Source organism: Gossypium raimondii, chromosome 10 (assembly GCF_025698545.1).
Source record: "Gossypium raimondii isolate GPD5lz chromosome 10, ASM2569854v1, whole genome shotgun sequence".
NCBI classification, from domain to species: Eukaryota; Viridiplantae; Streptophyta; class Magnoliopsida; order Malvales; family Malvaceae; genus Gossypium; species Gossypium raimondii.
The window spans coordinates 30,108,162-30,128,851 of NC_068574.1; the positions used below are offsets into that span (position 1 = coordinate 30,108,162).

Sequence of the window (20,690 nt, forward strand, 5' to 3'; positions counted from 1 at the left end):
ATTCCATATCTAGAAATTTATATTTTTAATGGATATTATTAATTAAGAAATTGAAGAGAGAAGAGACCTTACCCAAGCTAGTCGAGAGAAAAGGCAATGGCACTTTCTTGGCAACGTTCGGGATCGATATTGGAGTTCAAGATTTCATATTTAGGGCTGATTTTAATGAGGAAAAATGGCAGCAATATGGTAGAGAATATGTTAACAAATCTTGTGGCAAATAAAAAATAAAAAGAAAAGAAAGTGATGGTAAAACTAGGAGTAAGCGACGACAACAATGGAGGAAAGGAAAAAAAATTAAAATCAAAGAGAAGGAGAGGAGGAGAGGAACGGCTAAGGCAATGAGGAGGAGGATTACAGGCTGATTATTAGTGGAAAATTAATATTTATAACTAGGTTAACTAGGCTTGGATGGCCCACACATTAAAATAAGAGGTTTTTGTCAAAAAATTAAATTATTTGCATGGAAAGGGAGTTAAAGTTAGGACCTCAAGGATAAATTCACTAATTTTTAACCATCAAACCAATAACTCATTCTTGATATAATTTGAAATATTTATTTTTAAAAACAAGACATATCACATACTAAGGTTTAAGGCAAAATTTGTAAAATAATAAAAATGGTGAGAGCGAAGGGATTTGAACTTGGGTTTCAAGGAATATTTCACTAACACTTAACCAACAAACCAATACCTCATTTATTTCCTAAAAATACATAGATAAATTTCAAAAATTAAGGCATGACCACTCTCTCTTGATTCACAAACTCGATTCTACTAACCCCTGATTTTTGGGATGTTACAATCACCATCCACTATTCACTATTTAAAATTAGTTAATTAACTATTTTGGTCCTTTGGATAATTGCTATCTAAGTCCTCAAGCAGTTTCTTAATTAAAACTCAATAGCGATTAGACTTTTACAATTTACTCTCTGAGCTTTAATTAACTAATTTCTCGGTTAAATTCTTAACTAAACTTTCTTATATTTTCATATTAATTACATAAATATTTTTATTTTATATTTATAGACTTGGTTCACGGCAATGAGATTTCAAAACCACATTGTTCGACACCACCAAAATTGAGTTGTTATAAGAATTTTAACTATAAAATAGATTTTAGAATTTCAAATCAAATCGATTTTGAATTTATTTTAGATTTTAAGTTTAACTAGACTCTAGACTTAAATTAGTCTAACTAGATTTGAGATTTTAAAATTTATCTTAGTCATTTTTAGTCAAATTTTAGGCCTATACTTTTCAATTAGGATTTAGATTTAAAGTTTATATTTATAGTCCAATTAGATTTTAAGTTTATTCAGCTCAAATTTGATTTTTAGTTTAAACTGAAGTTTTAGAATTATGTTTTGTACTTTTAGATTTTAAGTTTTAGATTTAAATTTTTTAGATCTAGATTTTAGGTAAATTGATTTTGCTAGGTTCTAAAATTTAAGTTTTAAGTTAAATTTTAAGTTTTTATTAGCTTTTTAAAAATATTTTTAGATGCCTTGGTTCGTTTAGAATTTAATTAGATTTTAAAATTTTAGTTGGATTGTTATATGTTTATAGCTTAATTAAATTTCAAGTTTATTTTTATTATTAGATTTTTTAGTTCAATTTAGGCCTTAAATTAAGATTTTTAATTAAAAGGCTATATTTAAATTAGATTAGATTCTAAAGTTTGATAAATAAGGTGCAATTAGATTTAGATTTTTATGTTTAATTAGATTTAAGTTTTAAACTTAGATATTTGAGTTTAACTAGATTTTAGTATTGTTTTAGAGTAGATTGTTTAGATTGGAGTGAAGGGTAGGAATTTATTTTTGGAAACATTTTCTATATGTAACTGTACTTCCAAACTCAGATTTGGTAACAATATCAAATTGTAGTTTTAAGATTAATTCCTTAAATTTTATCTTTGGATTAGTCTTGAGACTTCAGTCGATAAGTTGTTAATCGACCTAGCTCACATGGTTAGTGGCGACTCTACTCCATTAGTTTTCTATGTCTAGCGTACTAGATCCTAAGTCTAGCATGTCATGACAATATAAATGCTTAGCAAATTGTTCAAGTGATTATTTGATAACTAATATTCAAGATTGAAATATGTAGATTTAGATAATGTAACACCCCATACTCGGCCTAAACGTTAAGATCAAGTCTTGAGGCTACATTAAAACGTTTAAGGGGAACCAACCTTTAAGTATTTTAAGATTAGTCATATAGAAAACATTTAACTAGTTAGACCACATGAAAATACGAACTTACAAACCGTAGTCTGAAATAAAACATACGTTAGCTCAAATTTAAAACAAACAATAAAATATCTAGAAAAGAGAGATGATCGAGCTCCTAACACGTCAAGCCTCCTAAGTTTGTGGGTTACCTACAATTCAGTCAACAAATAGAATGAGTTTATAACTCAATGTGTGTAATCGATATATAGGCAAGAATAACTGTCAGATCAGTATGCGATAAATCACCAGAATCAGTACAGAATTGTGGCTTAGCCACTCAATTTGGCAGATCATTAAACTGCCAGCACTTCCTTCGTTATACTATTCTCACCCAATGCAGATGCAGATTACAGATATCAGATATCAAGAATGTTCATACAATTATCCAAATACAATTCATAATCAGATAATACAAATCATTATCACTTAACAGTTATCGCAACAATTATACATACAGATAATCGATTATTTAATCTCAAAAAAATTGGATATCAAGCTATACAATCTAATTTAGATTATATGGACCCTATGGAAGGCCTACGATCGATTCGAACGACACTTAAGGCCCTAGGGAAATTTTAAGTATTTTGGTCCACAAGCCCGTACGGATTCACAATGCTTGAGTACGTGGCTCGTATGGTCCACACGGCTGTATGGCTTAAACTAGTGACTTACATGGTCTACCACACGACCAAACACACGCTCGTCTGACTCACAACCCTACACATGGCCTAGACACACACCTGTGCCCCTAGCCCGTGTGACCAAAAATACAAATAGTGAGTTCCACGGCCTGAACACACGCCTATGTCCCTAGCTCGTGTGACCAAAAATACAAATAGTAAGTTACACGGCCTGGAGACACATCTGTTCGCCTAGCCCGTGTACCTCTAATTCAAAAACAATGAGTTACATAGCCGTGTGGCGTCAAGAACCAATTTTTTGGTGTTCAAAAATTACAGAATCTTGGGTTTTCATTACACACCTGGTATGATTTTGACGTAGAAGGAGCAGAGGTGACCTCGAAACCTAAAAGTAGCCATCAATTGTCCAATTACACGGTTTATTCAAACTACAAGGCTAATTAAACAATCAACCGAAACATGTCGAAAACTTCGACGCAATCCAACTAAAAAATATACACTCACCCTTGTACGAATAGCAATATGCGAAATTAACTCGATGGAGAGACGATGTTGTCACAATCCTCGCCTAAAAGAAAACAAATCAAAACTTAAACCAAATAATTCAAGCAACCAAGAAACTTACTTCGACAAAATGGACAAACAAATACCAACAGACATTCATATCAACTTACACAATTATCACGACAATTGAATACAACGAAAGATGAAGTTTCTTCATATTAACAACAACAAAAATATGGTAACACACAAGGGAAGAAAAGAAAGAAGAAAAAAATGAGAGAAAAATAAGAAAAAGAAAATAGGGGAGGAAGAAGGAGAAAAAAAAACGTCACAGAATCAATTAACTTTTAAAATAAAAACTAACTATCCTAATGGTTAATGACAAAAATATTTCCTTATTGCTTGCACAGGGACTCAAACACAGGACCAAAAAGTATACATAAGCTTAATCATTGAACCAACAAGCTCATTCTTGACATAGATTAACGTAGAATTAAATTGAAGTCGAGAGTTCAAAGGTAAAGGTTAAGTAAAAATAAATAGAGAAATTTCAAAAAACAATGCTCGAACCCCCGATCTCAAACACATAAACAGAGCACTTAACCAAAGATACAGAAACTTAATTATTGACAAAATTTATCAAACAAATGTTCAAATTTTGGGGCGTTACAAAGAAATTATGTGATGATGTTATGAGAGGAAGTAAATACACATTGTACCTTTTTTCCCTTAATTGATTTTTTGTCCCATTAGATTTTTTTCGTAAAATTTTTAATGAGGTAGCATTTATGTGTATTATAGATATGTGTACTAGTTTTCCTTCATTAAGAAATTTTTCCCACAAAGTTTTTATCTTATTAAATTTTAACAAGGCACATTAATAAAGGAATTATGTGGATAAATGTAGAAGTGGATCGTAAAGTTTTTCAAAGTCACGGATTTGACCTATAGCTTTAGATGTTCGGAAAGAAACTTAGATTTTGACACAACCTGAAACGTAATCAAAATTCAAGTTAGATAAAACTATTAAAATAAATAATTAAGATAATTAAAATAGAATAATAAATCTACGATTAGAACAATAACGAATAAAATAAAGAAGATAGATGGAAAGATAAAGCGTGGTAAGTAGAAGTCTTAAGAAGCCTTGGAAACACAAAAAATCCACAACCCCTTTTAAGCGGCTCTAATTTTCCCTCCAATAAAAAAACTTGGCAAGAAAAAGTTTGAAGATGATTCCCATAATCTGAAAAGATTGTTAAAACTCTTCTAAAAGAAACTCAAGAAAAATGCTTAAAAAGAAAACTCAATGAGAATTTATTAACTCAAAAGAGAAGTTGGATAATAATGAATTGTATAATTTGTGTACAATGCAAAGTCATATATATAGGCTAGCTATATAAATCTAAATAAAACTCTTAAGTATACTAAAATTCTAATTAATCTAAACAACAAGTAGTTTTAAACTAAACTTTCTTGTTAACATAAAACTCGTAAATAACTTAAACTACTTAATAATTATTAAAAATTTAGAATAATAAAATAATAAAATAATAAGAGCTGATAAATACAATATTGGGCTCATATATAATAAAAATTAAGTCCAAAACTCGAACCCAATATGATTTAAACTCGAATTAAAAGCCTAAAACTCGTAATTCCTGTCATAATCATGTCTAGAAATTCTACTCGTGCATTCTTTATAAAAACGATCATAACTTGAACTCTCGAACTCGAAAATTGAGTGATTCAAAGTGCGTTTTGAAGCTAAGAGATAGATCCTATAACGCCATGAAGACATCTCAACCCAGAAATGTCTGGATCCCATCCAAAAAGTCATCGGAAGTCTGTTGAATTCCCAAGCTTGAAAATTGGCAGCTTTGGTGAATGGAATTAAATAAATTTCACCTCATCCGTGCATGTATCATTCCCCCTTTCCTCGAAATGATTTGTCCTTGAATCTTGTCTTTGATCAAATCTTGATTTGATTTTCTTAGCCTTTGACATTCTTGTTGGGCCTTGAGGTAGTGTGAGCCCATTACATCCATGGGTCTAAAATTGAGCATTGAGACTCGCATCATCTACCCTTTTCCTCAAGAAGATTCGTCCCCGAATCTTTAGTTGCACAAAAAGAAAAGGGATTGGAAAATATAATAATAAAATGAAAAAAATACTTACCTAAACTTTCTTGTGTGTCAAAACTATCTCCAGGATCAAAAATATGACCAAATTAGCATGGATCAAATATCTCTCCTTCAAAAACAAACCATCGACACTAAATAAAGAAATATTAGGCACATGAGTGTTCAAATAAAAAATAACTTGTAACTTTCTTTGAATATACATGGTCATCCATAAGAATTTCCAACGATGAGTCAATAATTTCACATAATTATAAAAATCAAGAATGTTAAGATTGTGTAAAATTCATCGTTAAAGGTCAAGATAGAAAATTTTGTTGTAAGAGAAAATATATAAAATGTTTTAGTAAACCTATCTAGTGCAACATAATTACTATTTTAACCTTTTCAAATCTAGATAAACCCATAAGATTAATTGAACTTTCAAACCAAGGTTTAATGAAATTTGACCAACGAGAAAGCATGTTTTAAGGAAAACAAAATCAATAGCATACTTATCAAAAACATTTACTATATGTCTTCTTAAATCAATTTCTAATGTTTCCTTACCTTTCTTACCTTGTAGCACTTGTGGAGAATTATTAATATTCAACTTACCTCTCTCCCACAAGTAAAAGTGTCAATCGATGTTAGAGTAATGTAATTGGAAGTCCGTCAATGGATCCTTAAAATCATGTAAGAAGGAAATACCACTAGATAAATTTGAGTTATGGTTAGTTAAAATATAATCATTCCTCACTTTTGCATGAATATTTTCTTGTTTTTCATTTTCTTTTCCCACTTGAGAACTCTCCAATTTTACCCCATATGTATTGTTACTCGCCAAAAGTGGACCATCAAGTAGACTTTTATCACTCAAGATCTCTTTTCTCTCTATCTTTTTAATTTTTTCTTCCTTACTTCCCATATCCCCCTCACAAGTATTATGAATATTCAATTCAATACAATACATCTTAGTAGGAGAACATGACGTTTCTATCTCATCTAACTTAATAGATTCAAGGAAAAAATCATCACCATCATCTTTTTTTCGATTCACAAAGTTTGCCATCACAAATCTATTTTCCACTAGAGTATGAGTCAACAAAAGGTATAAAGTCATACTTTCATCTCTAGTTGGATATTTAATTAGACATTGGAAACCCTTATGATCTTTTGAACTACACCAACAACATTGCACAAAAGGTGATATTTCAATCGTATTCCTCTATTTGAATATTTAATTGGACATTGGAAAGCCTTATGATATTTTGAACTACACCAATAACAGTGAACAAAAGGTGATAGCTCAATTGTCTTCCTCCTTTTGTTTGGCCCTCTCCCCTTGAATTGACAAACTAATTTATGATCACCTTATGATCCCCTTGAGACTCGCATCACACATTATCTATTAATAGACACTCTCCCTAAGGGAGAGTGTGATGAATATTTTATTATTATAAAGTGGATGTCCATTAGAATAAAAAGTTTGATGTACTTTAAGACACTGATATCCATTAAGAATAAATTTTATATCATTTATATTTCTTATATACATAAATATTGACTTTAAAGAAGTATTATAAATATTTCTATTAATGAATACATACTTTTCTTTTGTTATCCTATTTTTTTATTATGTTACTTACTATGTTTTATATTTTATAGCAAGTTTGAGTTTTTACCCCAAACTCAATTGGCAAAAGTTAGCTCAAGAATCATCTAACAACCCAATCATGTTAGCCCAAAACAATAAATATAGCTCACCCAAAATTTAGGACAACTGTAGCATCTAGTTGGCTTCCCTACTTTGTAGCTTATGCAAACAAAGGAGTGGACTCAGTAGGAATAACAATTCATGTGTAAAAAAAATAATTAAAAACATTTTATGGGAAAATAATACAACTGTTAGCATAAGGATCCATAGGATTTTTTTATTTATTTAATAGTAAGTATAGATAGATTAATAGACTGTGATATTAACAAAAGCTAATTTTTATTTTGGTAGAATAGTTTGCAAAGGAACTTATTATTGCCATAAATTTAATATAAGTTGATACATGAATTGAATAGCCGTTAAGCTTCCTGCCCACACCATCAAAGGCCTCTTGTCTTTAACAATAAACACACAAATTCATAGGATTTAAATAATCTAAAAAGGAAAAAAGAAGAAGATAAAACTGCAAGCCAAGTGGAGCACGACCAATTACTTAAAAAGCATGTTTGTTTAACTTTAAGCAGCAACACTATGGAGCACAACAGTCTCAACAGTGAGGCCAGGTCCAAACCCAAAGAGCACTCCCCACTCCAACCCTTCTCCTGTGGTCTGAAGCCCATCTTCCCTTGATTTCTTCCTCATCTCATCCAAAATAAATAGAACACAAGCACTTGACATGTTACCATACTCTGAAAGAACGTGCCTTGTGGCTCGTAGCTTCTCTGGCTTCAGTGCTAACTTGGCTTCTACCTGATCTAATATTGCTGGACCACCAGGATGAGCAATCCAAAAAAGGGAGTTCCAATCGGATATGCCCAATGGTTGAAATGCTTCTACCAGGCTCTTTTCTATATTCTTCGAAATAAGCCCCGGAACATCCTTAAGAAGGTGAAATGTAAGCCCAACTTCACGAAGGTGACCATCAATTGCACCATCACTATCTGGCAAGATCGTTTGGGCTGCTGAGACTAGTTCAAACATGGGCTTCTCGATTTCGGGCATGGGGTCTGCCCCGATTATAACAGCTGCGGCACCATCACCAAACAATGCTTGGCCCACAAGACTGTCTAGGTGAGTGTCACTAGGTCCACGGAAGGTAACAGCGGTAATCTCCGAGCACACAACAAGTACACGAGCACCTTTGTTGTTCTCAGCTAAGTCCTTAGCCACTCGGAGCACCGTCCCCCCTGCGAAGCAACCTTGTTGGTACATCATGAGGCGCTTAACGGACGGGCGGAGGCCCAAAAGCTTGGTGAGCTGGTAGTCAGCCCCTGGCATGTCCACACCACTAGTGGTGCAAAAGACAAGGTGGGTGATCTTGGACTTGGGCTGGCCCCATTCCTTAATGGCCTTGGTGGCTGCTTCTTTGCCTAGCTTTGGCACCTCAACTACCACCATATCTTGCCTAGCATCCAGTGAAGAAGCCATGTATTCACATACATTGGGATTCTCTTTCAAAATCTCTTCTGTAAGGTACATGTATCGCTTCTTGATCATCGATTTTTCACCTAAATAATCAAACACAATAAACTTACTTTTAAGTCTCCCAATTTAGCATATAAGAGTGTTTTAACTGATTTTTGGTCCCACTTCACTTGATATGGAAAATATCAGTTTAGGTTCTCCCCTCAAAATCCATTGCTAATTCAGTTTATAATATTACATAATACATACTGTCATTCTCTATCTCATAAAAGCTTCAATCGTTAGAAGCTTTTAGGTGGGTTATGGGCGGAACAATGGAGTCTTAGGACCTTTATAAGATTCTCTTCTAATAGTTTATTAAATAGTTTGTCTAACAAATATATTTATTTTAAAAATATTATAAATATTAGACTATGCAGATTTATAATTTGAGTAAAAATTTATTTAAAAGTATATTTATAAAAAATTTAAAATTATAATTGAAATGATAAAATTAATTTTTAAATTATAGAGTTATAAGTTAAAATTCCGTAAAAATATTATAATATAAAATATAAAAGACAATAATTTCAAATTAACATTTATTATTCATTCAAAAATTAATATTTATATTCTTTGATATAATGCTTGAAACTATCCATAATACTTTCTAATCTTTAAATATGAGGATAAATGAACTTTAATGTGCTCGAATCCATATCTTTTGCATTGGCAACAATGTCAATACCAATCAAGCTAAGACTCAATCAACTATATAATATTTGAAATCATAAAATAATAAATATATAGTATTGTAAAAAATAAAAAAATTATAAACTAAAACAATTAACAACTTACTAATATTTGGAAAAAAACTTATTAATTCACTTGTATAAATTTCAAATTAATAATCAAATCCTTAATCTGTTGGTAGAAAACGTGAAACTAATATTTGAGACAAATTAAGTCTGTAGAGTTGTATGATTTGAATAAATGTGCTTTACAAGAAATGAACCTAACAAACTTCAATCTAGTTTTTTGGAACCAAAAAACAACTTTAATCTATTTTCAAGTCAAACTATATACGTAGCTAACTTTTTTTCCATCAAAGTATTTGCATGAAAATGATATGAACCATGCACATCTATCTTTCCCCTCTTTTATTTTCATGGCCGAATCATGTATGAAACACAAAGTCACCTCAAGTTTGTATATAAGGTAATTTAGCTTTTAGATCAAAGTAAAAAACTTACACATGCGCTTGAATTTCTCTTTCAACTCGGTCTTGTGCTCACTATTTGTGATACGGAAATAGTAGTCAGGGTATGTGCTCTGATCAACACAATTAGGTGGGGTTGATGTGCCGATGGCCAACACGGTGGCAGGGCCTTGGGCACGTTGAGCCTTACGAACTTCTTCCACGGTCACCATTCTTTTTCGGATGATCAAAAACAGCCAACGGTGGTGGGTGTGGAGTTGGACTAAGCTGCTATGCTATGAATGGTAAAAAGGAACGAAAGGTGGTGTTGACAGTCCAGAGTTTGGTCCTATAAATAAGATACGGGAGCTTGGGAGAGGGTAGTTGAGAGTCACGAGGTTGAGCCCATCTAATTCTAGCCTCCACATTTCTGTTGGTTCTCACTTACCGCTTCATCAAACTTTTATCAATATACTATGTAAGGATTGTACCACGTTCCTTCGCATCTGTCCATATATTTCAACTAATTCTTTTAACTATTAAATATATTTTAGATGGTGAAACAAACTTAAAAAGTCAAGTAAAGATTAAAAAAGTATTCTTTTAACTTCTAAATATATTTTAACTATGCTAATGACGTTCAAAGAGTGTGAGCATAATTTATGACAAAAATGTTGGAAGTTATTAGCATCAGTTTGTTCACGAAAGGGCTTGAGTTTAGCTTAAATATTAAAAATATATATAAGTAGAGCTCGGGCTTGATAAGTATCTCATATCGTAAAATATTTTTAAAAATAAATATTAAAAAAGAGAGACACATGTTAAATTCTTAAAGACTGTTTATGGAATAAAAAGATACACTATCAATGTACCAAATATTAAGTCTTATATGATATGTATATGAAAGTTATAAATTAATATTATAGCATAATATATTTTATTTTATAAATATGAAAATTTTAATAACATTTTATGTATTACTAGCTATATACATATCTAGTAAGATATTAGTATAATAAATAATACATTGATATTATAATTTATATTATTATATTTTAATACTATATTGAGTATATTATAATCTACCATATATTGTAATTATGTTATATTATATCATGAATTTATAATATATAATTATAGAAAAATTCATTATAAGAATTATTTATGTTTAATTAAATGTATATAAATTTTATAAAAACTATGTGTATATAAATATTGTGATGATTAATATAATTAATAATTCAACACCAAATCAATTTAACTAAATTTAGCTGAAAGGTTTAATATATAAAATACAGATTAATATAGCATGATATAATCTATTATCTATTAATGTTTTTATATATGAATTGTGTATTATCATATACTATAATATTTTTTTGTTGTAATCAAGATATTCATCATTGGTAGTAGTGATTAATCTCCTCGCTGCATGTGCTCTCCAAAGAACTAAGCAGTTGGTCATAAAATATGTTTCATTTCTATCAGAACCCCCTCCCACATGATTGAGGGATGAGATCAGCAATCACTACACCACACTCATGCTTATCATAAATTATAATTTAATGTACAAGTAGCTATTCTTAATGGCTAGCCGACATACAAGATTGCAGGTCAATTGACTGCACAAAAGTTTGAAAAATGATTCTATCAAATTTTTTGAAATATAAAATATTTTCTAAAACAAATTATTTCATAAAAAATGAATTCATCTTTGCACTTAGTAAAATCCAAAAAGTCCCTAATGCTTTTATTTTCTATAAAGCCCCAAAATTTTAGTTTTAGAATTGTTAAAATTTGTTAAGTGAGTTAATTTGGTTTTGTGGTTAAGTGTTGTGTTTATGTGTGAGAGGTTTTGGGTTTGAATCTCTTTCTTTCAATTTTTGTTCCAACCCCTATGTTTGAACATCTAGCTTATAAATTATTTTCGCTCAATTATTGATAAGAATAACCTTGTTAGCTTAGTCGTAAAGCTTTAGCCTATCATGATAGAGGTCTTGTGTTTGAATATTATGTGTGCAAAGTAGGATATATTTTTTGTTTCTCTTACACTATGCCGCCCATGTGGTAGAAATTGGGTTGAATTAGAATTCTAGAAAATCTTATAGGTGGTTAGTTAATAGGATTTAGAGATATTTTATTATTTTTAAAATTTTGAAAATATCCCAAAAGAAAAAACTTTCTCTCGCGTTCTTCTCCCACTTTCTCTCTTGTCGTTCCCTTCTTTCCACTATCTCTTGGTTGTTTCCAGTTTTTTTTCCTTTTTCCAGTTTTTCCCCTCTATTTTTGCTTCTGTAAGCCTATGATATTATCTTTTCATAACAACCATTATTCTATCACTTTGCTGCCCTTTTGTTTTCAATCTGACTTGGCGAGGATCGATGCCTGCATTTGTTTTTGAACAACTTTGTCGGTGGGTGGTAAGGATCTTTTTTAAGATTCACATTTTTTCGAAGGAGTTTTTCAGATTTATGAGAGATGATTTTCAATTTTATGTGACACAACTTTGATTATTTAAAATCCTTGGTTTAGGTGAAGTTTCGATAACAAGTAGTATTCCAGTGATTCGAAAGCTCTTGAAATTGTTCGTTTATTTGGGGTAAAAGATCGAATACTTTAAGTGTTGTGGTCGAATTAGTTTTTGGAATTATTATATCGTATTAATTATTTTACTTTGAATATTGTTTTAGGGTTTGGAATTGTGTTGTTGTGTTGCTATTCACAAATGTTCAGGTGTGTAGCATTAATCTCGAAAAACAACGAACGACGTGAAGTTGAAAATTTCATTATTAACGCCACACGGCCGTGTGCTAGGCTGTGTGAGCCATACGGGCTAGTTTAAACTAGCCATGTGTGTTTGTACTCGAAGTGCGATTGGAGTTTCGTACTCGAAGTGCTATTCAAGGTTAGCCACTTCGTAGGTTTCGTAATATGTGTTGTATGTCATTAAAATATGAAATCTGATATTCTGCTTCTATTAGTACAAATTTTGAAAGCATGATAGTATGTTCTAATATGTATAGCATGTATGATATATATAAATGCATATGTCATCTGATTAGTGATTGCATGTGCATTGGGGTGGGATAATGATGTGACGGAGGAAGTGTGGCAGTTTAATGATCTGTCATATCTAGTGGTCTTAACCATATATTCGTTCTGGTGGCTTGACCATATGTAAGTGATTTTAGCGGTTTACCGCATTATTTCTGGCAGCTTGACTACACTATTTTGAAAAGTAACATACGCTCACTTATAGGTGTGTGGGGTTGGATGGGTATTTAATCACCCTAATTGGTGTGTAGGGTTGGACGAAGATAGTGTATAGTAAATGGGGGTAGAATCTGTATTTGTATTCGTGTCTGTATCAATATCTGTATTTGCATAAATATATATATCTATATTTGTATCTGCTACTGAGACTGTATCTATTCTATTTTGTTCTGTTTGTTTGGGTTGAGTTACACACTAAGGTTGTTAGCTCACCCTTTTCTTTTATCCCTTCGGGTGATCAGCAAACCTAGGACTAGACGACGTGTAGAAGCTTTGCATTCTCTGAAATAAAATGGTTTTAAAAGTCCTTGTGATTGTTATAGAATTTTTGGACTGTAAATTATTTTGGGACTTTATTCTCCATTTTTGAGTTACTTTAACGGATTTAACCACTAATATATTTCTAAACTGTAAAATTATTTGTTTTATAAATCAAACCAAGATTTTCAAAACTCTATAACTTAGAAAATTTCGCTACAAAATGAGATGGTCACTCAAGTATTTTTTCGTAATAAAATAAATAGTTTTATTTGGTAATTTCCTTAAAAATTGGAAAACGATCTATCAAAGTTAACATTGTTATATTACACAATTTCTCTTTCAATATCTGGTTTTAAAATGAACTTATGTAATTCCTCAAGATTCGGCCATAATGTCTAAATCAAGTTTGAGGTGTTACATTTTATGGTATTAGAGCCAAGTTCAAAACTCGGGTTGTGATTTTTGGGTTCAATTTTTTTCTTTTTGAAAATTGTTTTAACTCGAACTTTGGAATTTTGATTAAATATTAATATCTGAATTTATAAAAAGTAAATCCGAGTCTCCGATGTCGATCTAAGTAAGTACTTTAGTTACTTTAAGTAGAGACTATAGAGTAGAACTCTTCTACTTTAGAAAAGTGACTGAGATAACTCTGATAAAAATTTAGACTTAGGATTTTTAATAAACCTAAGCTAATACTTAAAATTTTAAATTGTAGATGATTATTCATAATGAGTACTCGAAGAACTCGTGGACGTGGTACTCGAGGGCGTGGTGGACACCGTAGAGGGGTTCGAGCTGAGTCATCTTCTTTGGGCAGCATGCCCAATTTAGAGACGAGTGAGACGGCAGAGACACCTACCGCAGAGGCTAAACCCCAGACTCAAAGTGTAGAGGACGACGTACTATCCCAAGCTTTGTTAAGGGTACTGTAGAGGGTCGCTAGGACCCAAACTGATTCTGGAGGCCGACAGTCAATAACTGACCGACTTTGGTCTAATAGGGCTGAGTTGTTTAGTGGTGTCATCGGGATTACCCTTACTGTGGCCGAGTATTGATTGGAGGCCACCAGAGTAGAAATTGAAGGGTGCAGTTTCTTTGCTTCGCGACGAAGCATATCATTGGTGGCAGTTAGTAGAGCGTGGCACCCAAGCTGAGCGTGTGACCTGGGCTTTCTTCTAAAGTACCTTCTAGAAAAAGTATGTGGGGGCGAGGTACATTGAGGCCTGTAGGTTAGAGTTTATCAAGCTGAAATAGAGTGACAGATCTGTGGTTGAATACGAGGTTGAGTTTTTGAGGCTAAGTGGATACGCTCAAGGTTTAGTGGCTACTGACTACGATAAGAGTGTCCATTTTGAGAACAGATTGCGTTACGATTTGAAAGTGTTAGTAGCTCCTCAATAAGAGTGAATCTTCAAAACATTAGTGAAGAAGAATAAGATTATTGAGGAACTCAAGCACGTGGAGCACGATGAGAGAGTAGGAGAGAGGTCAGAATAAGAATAAGAGGGATTTGGGTCCTTCTAGTTCAGCTTTGCGGCCTAAGAAACGGGTTAGGTTTGATAAGCCTCAACAGGTTGAGACGACAATTGGTACTGTTGGGATTTATATCTGTGGTGACTATGGTAAACGCCATCTGAGCAAGTGTTGGAGGAGGTTGGGAGCTAGTCTTCGATGCGGGTCTATGGAACACCGCATTAAGGACTGTCCGTACCAGTTTGATCAGGTGTAAGCTCCAGTTTAGGGGTCTAGTTCAGCCGCAGAGGGTAGTATAATAGCCACCTAGGGACCGTGGTCAGCCTAGGGGTGCTAATGATTTGGGTTGAGGACAAAGGGTACTGGACAAATGTGTTAATCAGACAGAGGTAAGACAACCTACTTTAGTGTATGCAGTGAGGAATCGCAAGGATAAGGATGCGGCCAACATGATAACCAGTACGTTTACTATTCATTCTCACCCATATTTTGCATTGATTAACATTGGTTCCACGCACTCATACGTAGCTAGTACTGTTTCTAGTAACTTGGGGATTTCTGCTGAGAATATTTCTAGTGGGATTTTTGTAATTAGTCCATTGGGTTAGTTAGTGCAAGTCAGTAAGGTGTATAGAAGATGTTCATTAGAGATTCAAGGGGTTGTGTTTTTGGGTGATCTAATAGAGTTATCGTTTGGGGAATTTGGTTTGATTTTGGGCATGGACTGGCTTGTAGAGCATCGAGTCAGTTTAGATTATGCGAGGAGAGGTTAACTTTGAAAACCAATGATAGTGTGAAAATTATAATGGTTGGTGAGTATTGAGATTACCTATCTAATGTAATCTATGCTATTGTAGACAAAAAATTGGTCTGAAAGATGTGTGAGGCGTATTTGGCCTATATGCATGACACGAGTGTTGTGGGTTCTACCGTTAGGGACATTCGAACAGTTAAAAAGTTTTTAGACATCTTTCGTGAGGAATTGTCGGGGTTACCATCGAATAGAAAAGTCGAGTTTGGAATAGAAGTATTTACAAAGGACATCTCTAGTGTCCATCGCTCCTTACCATATGACAACGAAGGAGCTGAAAGAACTAAAGGTATAACTTTATTAACTTCTCGATAGAGGGTTCGTTAGACTTAATGTATTTCCGTAGGGAGCATTGGTACTCTCCTTCAAGAAAAAGGATGGTACTATGAGGATGTGTATAGATTACTAACAACTGAACAAGTTAACAGTAAAAAATAAGTATCCGCTACTAAATATCGATGATTTGTTCGATCAATTTCAAGAAGTGTCTGTATTCTCTAAGATTGACCTTCGTTTTGGGTACCATTAGTTGAAGGTCAAAGAATCTGGTGTGCATAAGACCGCCTTTAGGACTCGTTATGGTCATTACGAGTTCCTTACTATACCATTTTGTTTTACAAATGCTCTGGCTTCGTTTATGGTTCTCATGAATCGAGTATTTCAACTGTATCTGGATCAGTTCATCGTGGTATTCATCGACAATATTCTGGTATACTTTAAGACTGAGGTTGAACATGATGAGCATATTAGAGTGGTTCTGTAGATTCTTTAAGAGAAGAAGCACTACGCTAAGTTGAGCAAATATGAATTCTAGTTGAGGGAAGTTACATTTCTAGGGAACGTAGTTTCTACCGAGGTATCTGTGTGGACCCAAAAAAGATTGAGGTTGTTTTTTAGTGGAAACAACCTAGGAATGTCTTTGACATTTGGAGATTTCTCAGTTTCACGGGGTATTATTAAAGATTTGTGGAGGGGTTCTCGCTTATCGCAGCTCCCTTGACTAAACTACCGCCTAAGGATACGTCGTTTATGTAGATCAATGAGCAGCAATCAAGCTTTAAGAAGCTCAAATCAGTTTTGATACAAGCACCCATTCTGATACAATCTGAATCTAAGAATGAGTCTGACGTGCATTTTTCTTGAAATTTTTAATTCTTGGAAACACCACCTTTTGGTTCCAATTTAGACCCATTCTGAGGTTGTTTTCCCTTCTTGAAGTCTTTCTTGACTTCTACGACGTTTGCCCTAACATCATTATCATTTTCTTCTTTTTTGAGCCTTTTTTTTTGTACCTCTATTGTCTTACTTCAACTCGAAGTCTGACAATTAAATCTTTCATTGACATTTCCTTTCTTTGGTGCTTCAAGTAATTCTTAAAGTCATTCCAAGCAGGAGGCAACTTCTCAATAATGGCTGCCACTTGGAAGGATTCACTTATAATCATCCCTTCAACAAGAATTCTGTGAATGATCAGTTGAAGTCCCTGAACTTGATTCACAACCAATTTAGAATCAATCTTTACAAAATTCAAGAATTTAGCAACTAAAAACTTTTTAGTTCCAGCATCTTCGGCTTTGTATTTATGGTCCAATGATTTCCATAATTCCTTAACTATTTTCTTAACACTATACACTTTGTACAATGCATCCGACAATCCATTCAGGATGTAGTTTTGGTACAGGAAATCAGAATGTTTTCAAGCTTCAATAGCAGTGAAAGTAGTAACTTCATCTACCCCGCCCTCTTTAACAGTAGGAGGGTCATCTTTCAAAATTTGGCCAAGTTCAACATGGTCAAATAAAACAACATTTTCTGTTGCCAAGTCTTGAAATTTTGTCTTGAGAATTTTGCAGGTTTCTCGTTATGACTTGCAGCAGCCACCATCGGCAACACTGAGTTTTGGATCGAAGATTGCGTTTGAACCAAAGCCTCATATTGCGAATTGATTGAATTGGTGGGAGCTTCCATTTTTTGTTAAAAAAACAAAAATAGAATTAGAAAAAATTATCAACTTTTGTTAGACGGCAAGAATCTAATAAAATCCAAAACAAAAGTTTATACGGTCTAATAAAAAATATAATAAAATAATGCACCAAGTAGGTAACCCTAAAAGAGAGGTGGTGTACTCGACATGCTTAAATACCAAGTCTTTCAAAGAACCAATTCTAGACATGCATTCTCATATTGTCTTTTTAATTCATCATTGATAAATTTCTTTTTAATTCACAATTTAAAGCCATAACTAAGGCCGTCATAAATAGAAAATTTTCATTTTGATTTGTTAAACAACAGAATTAAAATTCTGAAAACAAAATCAAAATCAATTTTGTTAAACGGCAAGATTAAATCCTGAAACAAAATTATGTATTAAATCAAAATAAAATTTGTTAAATGGCGGGAATAAATCCCGAAATAGATTTTATTTAATTTTAATTTCTCGTTTTGGCAACAAAATAAAAAATAGAATAAAATCTGGTGAATGGCAAGAATAAATCCCGAAACAGATTTTATTTAATTCTTGTTTGGAAATCAAATAAAAAATGGAATAAAGTTCGTTGAGCGGCAGGAATAAATCCTGAAACAGATTTTATTTAACTTTAATTCTCGTTTGGAAATAAAATAAAAAATGGAATAAAATTAGTTGAACCGAGGGAATAAATCCCGAAATAGATTTTATTCACTTTTAATTTGGAAATAAAATCGAATAAAATATGTTAAACGATAGGAATAAATTTGAAACATATTTTATTTAATTTTAATATTCGTTTAGAAATAAAAAATAAAGAATAAAATTTGTTGAACGGCAGGAATAAATCTCAAAAGATTTTATTTAATTTAAAATTTTATTTTAATTTATTTTTCGCCTTGGTGTCTCGTCCATCTCGGATTAGAGAATTACAAAATACTAAATTTTGTCTTAAGAATATTGTTGGACAAAACACGTTAGCGAATAAAATATTTAAATATAAATAACAAATATTTATATATAAAATAAAATATAAATAGAATAATTTATATTTAAATTGTCAAATACGTAAACTAATAAATACCGTAACAAAAAGTTGAAATCAAAAAGAAGTGTAGAGATTTACTATACGTTGATGTCTGTTTAACACAGTTTCCTTAAGACAAATTCGGCTGCTTCTACGGTACTTGGAGAAACGTTAGTTGACTATCTCCCAGGATACAACAACATAATGATCAAAGCAATAACACCTCTACAGCGATCAATGAACAAACGTTGTCTTTTTCTATCTCTGAAATATTGGAAAATATGAAGAGGAAAATAAGAATTTTGAGAGAGAAATAAATTCGGTGTGAGAGACTATGAGTGTATAAAAATTCTTCAGAATTCATAGCCTTTTATAGGTGTTCAGTATGGTGGAATTTTAGAAATTTCCACAAAATATTCCATTAAAGGAGCCAATAAATCAATTTGATTAAAATTAAATCAAAATTATTGGAATCTATTGGAAATCATCCATATTTATGGAGAGTCAAAGATATGGGTATCAAATATTGGAAAGTCAAAGATATAGGTATCGAGATATTGGTATAAGAAATCTAAGATATTTGCAATATTTGGTCCCTAATTGTAAAGTGACTTTGCAAGTTGATCCCTGAACCTCAACTATAAATAGGCATAACCATTTCTCATTCTATATCTCATATTTGCCATTCTCTACTGAAGGCATTGTTCTCTCTCTCTCTCTCTCTCTTTGTAAATTCTCACTTGTATTTTGGAGTGAAATATATTTGGTAGTGCCCGATGACGTAGGCAAAATTTGCTGAACCTCATTAAATTCTTGTGTTCTTTATTGTATTATTCTGCATGAATTGTGAGTGTGATTGTAGTGATTTATTGTGCTATTAAATTACGATTGAGGAATATTCTGGCTAGGAAAGACTTGGTACTTAAGCGATCCTTGTGATCCACCTCTCTTTCCTGGGAATTGAACTTAGTGTGATTTTTTAGTACAATAATTTTACTCTTTTACACGCTTCCGCACAACAATTGGTATCAGAGCTAGATTCGTACTTAGGGAATACAATTGTTCACGGCACTGTTCATGTACAGTAGTTGGGATTGAGGAGAAAAATGGAAAAGGTATCGTCATCAGCAAAGACTATTGTGACCAATGCAAAATTTGAAGTAGAGAAATTTGATGGTACCAATAATTTTGGTATGTGGCAATGTGAGATCCTGGATGTCTTATGTTAGCAAGAGCTGGACATAACTCTTGAAGAAAAACCTGACAAGATGGATGACAAGGAGTAGGCTAAGATCAATAGACAGACATGTGGAACAATTCGCCTATGTTTGGCCAAAGAGCAGAAGTACTCTGTCATGTGGGAGACATCAGCGAAGAAGTTGTAGGATACACTGGAAGAAAAGATTCTAACAAAAAGTCTTGAAAATAGGCTTTATATGAAAAAGAAACTTTATCGATTCACGTATGCACCCGGTATGTCGATGAATGACCATGTGAACTCATTCAATAAAATTTTAGCAGACTTGCTAAATTTGGATGAGAAATTTAAAGATGAAGACAATGCATTACTGTTGTTGAATTCTCTTCCTAATGAATATGATCATTTTACGACCACATTGCTTCATGGGAAGGATACGATCACATTTGATGCAGTCTGTAGTGCGTTGTATAAATTTGAGATTCGAAAGAAAGATAAAAAAGATCATAGAGATACAACTACAGAAGTCTTAACAGTAAGAGGTCGTTTGCACAGCAACAAATCTGGTAGAAGGAGTAAGTCCAAAGTGAGACCTGCCAAAGATGAATGTGCTTTTTGTCGTGAGAAAGGGCATTGGAAAAAGAATTGTCCTAAGTTACAAAAGGGCAAGGCTATTTCTGATGCATGTGTAGCGGAGCATGATGAGGAGTCAGACTTTAGCTTGGTTGGCATGGCAATGGCATGTCATACAAATAAGTGGATTTTGGATTCGGGATGTACTTATCATATGTGTCCTAATAATGACTGGTTTTCTAGTCTTAAAGAACTAGAAGGCGGAGTTGTTTTTATGGG

General features: G+C 32.7%; 1 protein-coding gene and 1 long non-coding RNA gene across 3 annotated transcripts; one reads left to right on the forward strand and one right to left on the reverse strand.

Moving 5' to 3' along the window:
* Positions 1-7,520: 7,520 nt before the first annotated feature.
* On the reverse strand, positions 7,521-10,161 carry LOC105776651 (chalcone synthase 1). The gene is made up of 2 exons (XM_012599445.2): positions 9,882-10,161; positions 7,521-8,732 (listed from the first exon to the last, which is right to left on the reverse strand). Exons 1-2 carry the CDS (start codon positions 10,057-10,059, stop codon positions 7,741-7,743), a joined length of 1,170 nt encoding a protein of 389 aa, XP_012454899.1. The 5' UTR covers positions 10,060-10,161; the 3' UTR covers positions 7,521-7,740.
* Positions 10,162-12,000: 1,839 nt separating this feature from the next.
* On the forward strand, positions 12,001-17,772 carry LOC128033799 (uncharacterized). 2 transcript variants are annotated; one of them, XR_008189876.1, is made up of 4 exons: positions 12,001-12,246; positions 12,359-12,425; positions 12,517-12,731; positions 14,079-17,772. It is a non-coding gene; the product is annotated as an uncharacterized LOC128033799 (long non-coding RNA). The 2 variants fall into 2 exon arrangements; XR_008189875.1 differs by lacking the exon at positions 14,079-17,772 and having other exon boundaries at positions 12,517-13,237.
* Positions 17,773-20,690: the final 2,918 nt, after the last annotated feature.

What these genes read in the sequence shown, in the direction of transcription:
- LOC105776651 (XM_012599445.2), bottom strand. Translation starts at nt 10,059, where the DNA reads ATGGTGACCGTGGAAGAAGTTCGTAAGGCTCAACGTGCCCAAGGCCCT. An exon ending in AGAGAAATTCAAGCGCATGT is followed by an intron (nt 8,733 to 9,881) that starts GTAAGTTTTTTA and finishes TTGATTATTTAG; the next exon opens with GTGAAAAATCGATGATCAAG.